The sequence below is a fragment of the Atta colombica genome, unplaced genomic scaffold, assembly GCF_001594045.1.
Source record: "Atta colombica isolate Treedump-2 unplaced genomic scaffold, Acol1.0 scaffold281, whole genome shotgun sequence".
NCBI classification, from domain to species: domain Eukaryota; kingdom Metazoa; phylum Arthropoda; class Insecta; order Hymenoptera; family Formicidae; genus Atta; species Atta colombica.
The window spans coordinates 321,833-332,110 of record NW_017259383.1 but is presented as its reverse complement, the minus strand read 5'-3'; the positions used below and the strand labels follow the sequence as shown (position 1 = coordinate 332,110).

Here is a 10,278-nt window from a genome sequence, read left to right as displayed (position 1 = left end):
ATAATATATATATAATATAATTTTTAATTAACATTGTAAAAAAATATCGATATCAACTTTATACTTACACGACCACGCTCAACAAGATTAGTAATCATTACAACTATTGATACTCGCTGCTCCCAAACCATCCGCCAAAAACCATCGAACGTAGGTGGGAGTGGACCCTGAGTACCGATGTAAGCTCGCGCTCTTTGCCACCCATCGATGTAGTTCGCGTTAACATAATCCTGGCCTTTTTTAGGCGGTCCACCACCGCAAGAGAGCAATTGCACACGAGTGTGGTCGTCTAATGATAATAACGTAAATGATAAAGAGTGCAGAAAGCATTTTAGTAAAATTAAGGCAACGCCTTCGCATTCTTATTTCAACTGTAATTTACATAATTACAATTTGTTGATTGGTCTAAAAATACAGATTTTAATCGTACTATACAATTATCCACTTATCAGTCCGGCTCGAACGTAAAAATCAACGTGCTATTCAAGCTGAGATATATTATAATATTATCTCATTTTAATACAGAGATTATATTGATTGTTCTATTCCGCTGATAATGAAAAGGCATTTTCTATTTTGAACGTGTGAATTTCGTAAGGGTGCAACAGTATTCTTGAACAGTTGAAAATTTTGCTTTTTCCCGAACAAATTTGTCATTATTTGTCTACACAGTAAATCTAAAATATATAGGAATAGATTTGATGCCATACAATATTTATATAAATATATTTATATAAATATCAACATAGTGTGGATTTAACACTCACATATGATTTAAAATCTATAGCATTTATAAATCCATCTTATGGTGTTTATATTGATATCAACACGGTGAGAATTATATAACCATATTTATTACTCATACTTAACAGCTTGATATATTAAATGGTATTAAATTCACACCCATATTTTTTAAAGCATATCTTCCGCTTTAAATTCGTCGAAATTAATAACGACACGTGATAATCTCAGGTGTCAGTCTGGTGATATCGATCGTATTGATATACAGGTCAGCGACTGAGGAGTCAGATTGAAAATAAATCAATCGGAACGAAACGGCAACGACAATAGCAAGTAGAAGTCATCGTTGAAAAATGAACGTTTTTGCGGGAAGCGGAAGGTATTATTATTGGTACAATAGTATTATTGGTTTTATATTAAGACGTTTCTATTCGTTTGTAAACAGGCACGGGCGGGCGATACATCAATGCTACTTACACGCGAGTATATTCAAGTATCTGTTCTTGGCCTTATTCTCAGCGAACTGAGAATTCTCCACGGTATAATCGCCGGTCTCAGACTGTATTAGCTCGTATTCTTTGCTGAAACCGATGTCACCGTCGGCATGAAGACTCGCGACATGCTGAACGAATTGCTGGACGGCCACGGCGGTTCTCTCACCGTCCTGCTCGCTGTTCTCCCATTCTTGAAGAGTGGGAACATTTCGCGGTGGGTAATCCAAGTAGTAGTAGGCAGTGTGGAAGCATTTCCTAAAGATCGGTCTAAATAAAAAAAGAAAAAAAGGATTTATTGCAATCTTATTTTTAAAAATTGCTTGAGATTTTAAAGATTTTTTTTTTTATATATATTTTTGTTCAAAATACTAAGTAAGAGAAATAATAAAGAGAATTAATAAAATTAATTGGGCTGCAAGTTACGCAAAGTATCGTAAATTATTAGAGAAGACAAGAATTCCACGAAATTACACTGAGAAAAAAATGCTTATTTGGTTAAATTAATTTAGTTCGTCTTTCTTTCATTGAGAGAGAATCAATATTTGTCAAATATATTTGATATATTCTTCTCATTGAAAAAAATAAAAACTTAGAATACTAAATTAATAATATTAAACTAAATTAATTTAATTAAATGAACAATTTTTTTTCTTAGTGTATATATCTATCATTTTCTATAATTGAAACCGCGAAACCTATGAGATAAGGAATACAATGTGAGTTACTTTATTCTGCTGAGTATTGTCTTCTGTCATTCTGATTTTTTAAATAAAAGAAATACAAACGTGTACATTCATGTGCGAGAACGTATACCTATATATCGTATTATACTTATTGTTAACCGATATCAATATTTTGCATTAGCAAGAAAAAAATTATCAAAGAAACAATGTTTTCACGAATAGAATTTAAATTTAAAAATAAATATTCAAAAATTTCCCTGAGTATCGATAACGATTTCTGATTTTCAAAGACAAAAAATTAAAAGTAAAAATATAAAAATTTTTCTAAGTACCGATGAAAAGTTCTGCCCCATGAAAATCCTTTTCCACCCCTCCCCCCCTCTCTCTCTCTCTCTCTCTCTGGTTGGAGAGAAAAAAGAAATCCCCTGAAAATTATCGGGTTTTTCTCAGGTAGAAAATATCCTGAAAAAGTTATCTAAATATCGAGATATCTCTTTGAAAAAAATGTCTAGATATATCATCTCCTTTTTCAGAATGCATTTTTAGAAGAAAATCTTTCGTCTTTCATGTATTATTTTTTAAAAACAATTTTCAAGAATAACATTTGCAATGATAAACAGCATTCCACATAAATTATTCACGTATCCGTGCTGTAGAGTATGTAATATCAATGAGAAACACGTGTGGGTTGGGCAGATAGCAACGATCAAATATTGATAATACTCCGAAATCAATACCGATAACACAATTCTTTGTACCACATGGTTAGAAAGATTCACGATTTCCTTTATTTTTTAGATTAACAAACTTACAAGTTAAGGAAAAACTTCTTCATTTCGATGATATAATCTTGACGATATCCATCATAGGTGAGACCGCCCACAAATCAACGAATACGCTTGCGAAATAAATGACGATTAGGTCGGGCCCCGTCCGTGACCCAGAAAATGAGCTTGTCATCAGTCACGGCTGATCCTTTGCACATCGCTCGCGTTACCTCGTCGTTCCTAAACGTCACTCGAGACACTGACGCGCGAGAACTCCGAATAACTCCGAGAAGCGAGAAGAAGAACAGAATTCGTAGACACGCACCGCACACGCGGTCTCGCTCGCGGCGCGTAAGAGTCTAGCTCGATGCGTGCGGCGTAGCGTCACGCTGCGTTGCTTGGCTCCGCTTCGCTCCGCTCCGCACCGCGCCACAAGTGGCTCCGGTGACTGTAAGAGCACACTTAGGCCTTGTCACCGCTCGTTATCTCACGATAACACAAGAGAGACGTAAGAGCCAGCGCCGGGATACATTAAAATACGCATCGTAGTTACTTTTTCACACGTCATATATTATCACACGCCCTAAATTATGTTTGATAAAAATTTGTTTCCAGTGAAATTTTTGGGGATTCCAAACAACAGATCTGTTTGTGTTGCGTGAAATCCTGTCGTGAAACTCCAAAATATTCCGCATTAACATATACATTTTGAAAAGAAAGAAAGCAAAGATTCTGAGTGCAAAAAAAAGTGCAAGCAATACGAATAAACCTATAGATACGTTTGCGAGGAAAGAGAAAGAGAGAGAGAGAGAGAAGAGCAATTTAAAAAATAATTTTTAGACTTTTACAGGATTAACACAAGTTACATACTTAAATAAATTAAGCATCACAATTTGATAAAAAACTAATAGGAGTGAATTATAAAAAATCTTATTTTTTTAATTTTAATTTTTGAGATATTCTCTAATATTTGATATGTAAAATTTTTTTTTTATGACATTAAAATGAAATATAATAGTAACTTGACAAATTAAATACTGTAGAAACTTTTTCCAAGAACGAGGTAATCCAAGAATCATAAATGAGAGAAGGTTAGTTGTGCTAGGACACACAATACCAACTGCAGTGGGAAATCAAGCGGGAAAGCCTGAATGGGAAAAATAGTTGCGAATGCGTGCGAAGGTGCGCGTGATTGCATCGCTCGCTTCACGAACTTTCTAATTGCCTATACTTCAAATGTGATTCGCGATCTAGGCACGCGTTTATGCTTTAACGTATTGGATATCACTGGTCGACAATTTCCAGCTAACAAAAAAATGACAGAACATTTGTAGCGTTAGATCGGTCGGTGCAGAACGGAAGTGAAATGTCGATGCGAAATAATACTTCGCAAGATCGACCGTAACTGTAAAGCGTAGCTCATTGCAGCGAGAGAAAGTAGATCTTTCGTTGTCACTTCTCCGATTTGTGGTTTTTACCTCTAACTTTTCGATTGTATCGGTGCCGCAATAAAGATGTAATTTTAATATTAATATCAGTTATCTCGACGTATAATAGACTATGTTTAATGTGAATCATACACTGAGAATTTTTATTTGTAAATGAACGAATCAGAAGATTTTATTTATATCAATCGAAATCCTAGTTATCTCAACTAAAATTATAATAGATTCAACTAGAAAATTTTGATTTGTCCATTTTTAATTAGAATTCCAATTAATGCAATCAGACTTTTTTTCCAATGTAGATTGTTCGGATAAAAGATACAGATCGGAAATTTAAATGACGATACGCAATTGGAAAATTTGTATTAAATTTAACATATTTCACGTTTTCCAAACGATTCATTTAAATTTTTGTGTTAATTTAAAATAAAATAAATATGTTGAAAGTAATATAAATATTATATGAGAAAAATTAATACAAAAAATATAATATTGATACTTTGCAAGCAAATTGTGGAAATATATTTTTAACATTTATGATATGTTAAATTAACACATTTTATTCACTTCATTTCAAAACACCTTATTTTTATGTTATCTATTTAAGTTGTACTATTTTAACAAAAGAAATGTTAAATATAACATAAACTATTTAAATAATATAATCACATTATATAAAATTAACTCGAATATGTTAAAAAATTCAACACAAAATGTTAACAAGGATTTGAGTGAACCGTTTCCAATAATACAAAATGTTTCTAAATACGAAATGTTTCTAACTATGTACAAAAAAACAGGCAATTTAATACACTCAACGGAGAGTTCTGATTTGGATTTTTCCTTTTGATGCGCTCATCGACGTGCGACACGGAAATATATCACCCGGCGCGGTTGAATGCAGCTAAAGTTTCCTCTGTACGGACGATAACGCGCCGTGCGTTAAACCGTGACTTACTTCCATAACACGAAGGACGTAATAGCCAGCATCACGGCGAAGCAGGCGCAGACCATACCGGCGATCACACCCGCGCTGAGATCTTTGCTGCTGCGGCGCATCAAGGGCGGTATCTTGTCGCAATCGCGGGTGACCAACACCTTCGTTGGTATGGAGCTGTCACCTCGGATGATCAGGCGATTATCTATTGTGCTCCTGGTGGCTCCCCGTACTACAATCTCGTAAACGGTGTTTACCGTCAGATTGGGTATAATCGCCTGCAAGCATGAATTTGCAAACACTTATTACGTGTGTTATAATTGCATTTTATCCAAACGAAAAACTATTGACGAGGTATAAAGTAAAAGCAACAGAAAAATAAAATTATCTTTGTTTAATAACATTATAAATTATAATCGATAATGAAGCACAATTAATTTATAATTATTATATTAGATATAAAATATGTGATAATGTCTTCTTATTATGTCGCTCCATTATGATTTATTGTTAAATATTAAATTATAAAACATTAAATTGTACCCCGCTCTCGAGATGACTTTTGTCGGCCAATAGCTCGATTTCCTCGTAATATCGTCCATTATCTCTTCGATAATTGATGTAGTAGTAATCAATCGAGCCCCAGAAGTTCGCCGGCCTGGCCCAGTGAACGTAAACGGACTCGTGCGATTGGCAAGTTAAATTCAAGATCTGAGGCGCACTCGGTCCAGTTATGTCGGTTCTACGAATGATCTGATCGGATGGCTCGCCTTCGTTCTTCCGCGTATAAGCCTTCACCCAGATCTTGTATTCGGTGTATGGGACTATAACATGGATTCATGAATAACAATTGAGCTAATTCAGTTCCATGAATGAAAGTTAAGAGACTATGTTTTACGATGACCGTAATCTGATCGGATCTTAACAAGATTCCCTCAAGTAAAACAGTTTCTTCTCTATCTGTAATTACAATTATCTCGTAACAAATGCATTTATTTATAAATATATAATGAGAAAAAAGTACGTGCGACGATAAGAATTCTTCGAGTTTTCATTATCAATAAGCTAAGTACACCGACCTATCTCCGGTCGTCTGCTGTCGACGACTATCCGCTGTCGAGTGAAGATTATATTATGGTTAATCTTGAGTTATCTGGTGCGTTAAAAAAGGCACAAAGGCCGGATAGCGCATGTCGACCGATGTTAAACATCGTATTCATGTGCGTTAAAATAAAAAAGGTAAAACTTAAGCATGACGCTATTCAGTATCCGCTATTCATTCACATAATTTAGAATAATTTAAAATAATAGAAGATAGAATAATAGACGGTATCTTAAGTAATCTTATTCGCGTCAATCGTGTCCTTTATGCAACTTGTATACTTACGTAGTTCTTTCAGCATGAATTCGATATACGTATCATCGGCGTCCGCAGATTTGTCGGGTATGTGCATCTTAACGTCTGTGTAATTGGAATGCATGTAGTAAACGCGGTAACCGGCGATGACACCATTGGCGTTCTCAGGCTCCGACCACGAAAGTTCAATGGTGGTGCCCGTGATTCCCCGAGAGGTGAGATTCTCCGGCTTTGTCGGCGCTGGAATGAAGAGAGAAAAAACGGGGTTTCATTATAATAAACCGATTTAATCTTTCCTCTCTCTCATCATCATCCGCAAATGTCACGCTGAGACAAAGTATTCAGCGCATTCAGAAATAACAAACTTCCCAATAAAATTCTTATTTCATTCTTTTATTGTCAAATAGGACGCTTCTTCGTACGTGCCGTACATTATTTACATAGACATAAAGAAATAGACCGGGCATGCCGCGTACTTTACTATGGCACATCTTCTATATGTACACGTTTGGTCAAATATAAATATACGGAAAAGAGATACGAGGCATTGGATCTTATCCTGCTCTTTACTATACGTCGCATATTGATAAGAAAGGAATATGACTCGATGTTTCAGTATACTCCGGGATGTACAGTCAATGTGTCGGGTCTATTTCTATACGTTTACGGTTATCCGTTCTCTCTTTCGAGCAGCAACAGATATCGATACCCAACCCAACTGTATTTCCATTTTTCTAAAGCTCCATTTTCTAGAATAAATAATACGGATAAATAAACGACCGCCCAAGCGTTCATAAGAGAGTTCAAATTTATTGAATATTCATACATCTGCCACGGCATTACCATACGCTGCGTGGTGCGCAGTATAAAACATGCAAATTGATTTGCATTCCATCCTCGGCTGCGTAAAATCATTGACAGTAGATTTGCTTAAACAGCTCATTTCGACGTGCTCTAAATAGAACATATAAGTGACGCGTAATAAAAGAGATCTTTAAATCTGCGCAGAAAGAATGATTATTCGCTGAAGTATTCAAAAATTTAGTTTAGATACATATCTAAAAATACTTTAGTTGGATCAGCAAAATAATTATGTTGACGTTAAGCGATGATGACAATGCTGCAAAAAGTTTTAACATTTTAATAACCAGTTTACACGTATAATTATTTTGGTCCAAATAAAATTATTTTCGGATCTATACGTATTCTCTAAAATTGTGTTAGAACAAATCACGTTCTGAAGAGATCTTAAAGATTGAAAATTGAGCTATTCTTTTCCAAGACTGGCTCAATTTTCACTCTTTAGAGAGAAATTCCACTCCAAAGAGTAGATATAATTTTTAAAACACTTCAGAAAAACTATTCTTGTATCAAGTAAAATCAAAAAAACGAGAATATTTGATGAATCAAAACTAGATTCTTACATTCTAAAAAATGTCAGTGTGAATTTGACCCTCTTGCTGTGACTTTAACGCCTACGCAGTGTCTGTATAATTTGCACCAAGTTGGTGTTAAATTAACAGCAAGATAATGTGGATTTAAAACCCCTGATGTATCAACCAACACACATCATGATGTGGATTTAACATCATGGGTATATAGGTTTAAAACCCATGGTATTAAATCCACACTATGTTGATGTCAATTTAACACCAACACAGTGAGAATTATATAGACACAATGTTAAACTCGCTATTTTTGTCGAGTGCAATAAAATTAAGATAAGAAATCTTTTATGCACGATTGTTAAATTATTTTACTCATCGACAATACGGGAAGAAAATCGTTTCCTCTTACTGAATTTTATGCTGAAATTTATTCAGCGGTCGTTTCACGTTGTCATCTCCTGCGTTATTCCGTTTAAAGCTTATCGAATTCGCATTAGATTAACGACGTGTAATAAAACGCAAGGCTGTCGGAGAGCGGGAGAGTTACCTCTTACAAGCTTTATGAGTTGCGGCGGCGGATGATGTCATATCGAGTCTGTGCCACGTACGGAGACGGGCGGATCGTGTTCTCGTATTACTATCGAGCTGAAAAACGAATACGATTACGGGCCCGTAAAGCGCAAGGTCGCGATCGTTGCACGCGACGTGGAAAATGATCTATGTCGATACTACTTAGAATCTGCTGATGTTCATTTTCGTCGAAGCCACGTTCCATAACGAATCATTGAGAAATCAATCTCATCCCGAGTGACCGGAAAGAGATTACGCGCGACAAAGCGTCGCAAACGGTGGGCCAAACCGATACACCTCATTCGCGATCGCGAGAATCAAAGAAAAACCTCTTTAATGTATCTAAGGCCGGGTTCACACCTTGACGGAAAAAACAGAAAGCGGAAAAGCGGAAGCAGACAAACGAAATGTACCGCCTACTATTACTGCGAGTTCCGCTTTTCCGTCAAGGTGTGAACTCGGCCTAAAAATTATCGTTTCGAGGAAAACTATGTAGGCGAAAGTGCCTTTATTAGGATAGGTTCCCACTCAGTAACGGTTCATGAGTGAAAGGAACAGCCGATAAGAAACCGACGCGACGTACCTGTTTCGAGTTGCATGCACTTTGATTTGCGCTGCTACAAGTTGCTACATCGAGCTGTAACTATTTCGAATTTCTCGATTTTCATTCGCGAATAGAATAGGCTTCGATTGATTAATTAACATATTTTAGATGATTACGAGATTTTTCAGAATCCAATGCAATTTTTTAATACAAAGAGAGGATTATTTTTGCAAATTCTATTAATGAAGGAAATAATTTTTTTTACTTTGTAGTTTATTATCGGAGAAATAAAAAAAAGTCACGGAAATTGAAAACAGTTAAGGAAATCAAGAAAAAGTCTGTCAAATTTTGTGAAAAAATTGAAATTCTTATCTTTAAAGAAGTCCAATATACGTACACGCATCCTACGCAGTTTTGGAATACCAACTTAACTTACACAATTAAATACAAGCAGTCAGTCAGTAACGTTAATAATAATTTTCATTGCTATATTGAATTGCTTTCTCGACAAAATATTTGACAAAATATTTCCAAACAAGGAAATATAAAAAAATTTCAAAACACTATTGCAAGCATGAGGAAAAATTATGAAATTTTGTCTGGAAATCAGAGAAATCATGGAATTTTAGGATGAGGAATTTGTGACATCCTTGTGCTAATACTTTTTTTTTATTTCATAAAAGTAAAAAGAATCTCAAGAATAATTGAGTTCGCAATGACGAGACCCTGACATGTATTCACACGTCTGGATTAGGCTATCGGCCTTGGGTCCTGTCATAAAAATAGAATGTCCGGATAGCACGCGCGAGAGATGTAATACGGCGGTTTTACCACTCTTAAAGACAATTCTGAGGACGAGCGTATTTCCATAATATTATACACCGACGACACTTAAGGTCAGTAAGTAATCGTTGCCATGGCAATGCACGTGTTGTTACGTGATGCTGCGCATGCAAAAAAAAAAGGTAGATGTGACGTCTATACTATTTTATGTAGATACGAAAACACTTGGTGACTCCTGTCAATATTTTATTATGCTTTTATATATAGAAAACACTAACCGATTCATCCGCAATTATGGTCAGGCAAATCGCGCGCGCAATAAAAAAAAAATGTTGCAAAACATTGTTTTTCCTGCAACGTACAAAGTCGGCGTCAATTGCAATGGATTACAAAATAAACTAGCAAACGATTCACACTTGTGTCATAACACCGCGGCACGTGTATGCACGCGAGTTGGTGTGCATTTAAAACGTTTGCGCAATCGTTGAGCATGTATTGTAGGCGAGACGCGAGTTAAGGAGAAGGCAAAGTCGCGGATTCCTTTAAGGCTTAAGGCGTATCGATGTGAA

General features: G+C 35.6%; 1 protein-coding gene across 3 annotated transcripts in view; it reads right to left on the bottom strand.

Moving 5' to 3' along the window:
- The window catches only part of LOC108689926 (tyrosine-protein phosphatase 99A), an 80,845-nt gene that overhangs the window by 3,671 nt on the left and 66,896 nt on the right, over positions 1 to 10,278 (bottom strand). For all 3 annotated transcript variants that reach the window (XM_018196907.1, XM_018196904.1, XM_018196905.1), the window contains 5 exons: positions 6,455 to 6,664; positions 5,611 to 5,891; positions 5,089 to 5,345; positions 1,219 to 1,502; positions 69 to 289 (listed from right to left, as the gene is read on the bottom strand). In XM_018196907.1, coding sequence (XP_018052396.1) covers positions 69 to 289; positions 1,219 to 1,502; positions 5,089 to 5,345; positions 5,611 to 5,891; positions 6,455 to 6,664 — 1,253 coding nt within the window. The remainder of the gene's footprint in view (positions 1 to 68; positions 290 to 1,218; positions 1,503 to 5,088; positions 5,346 to 5,610; positions 5,892 to 6,454; positions 6,665 to 10,278) is intronic.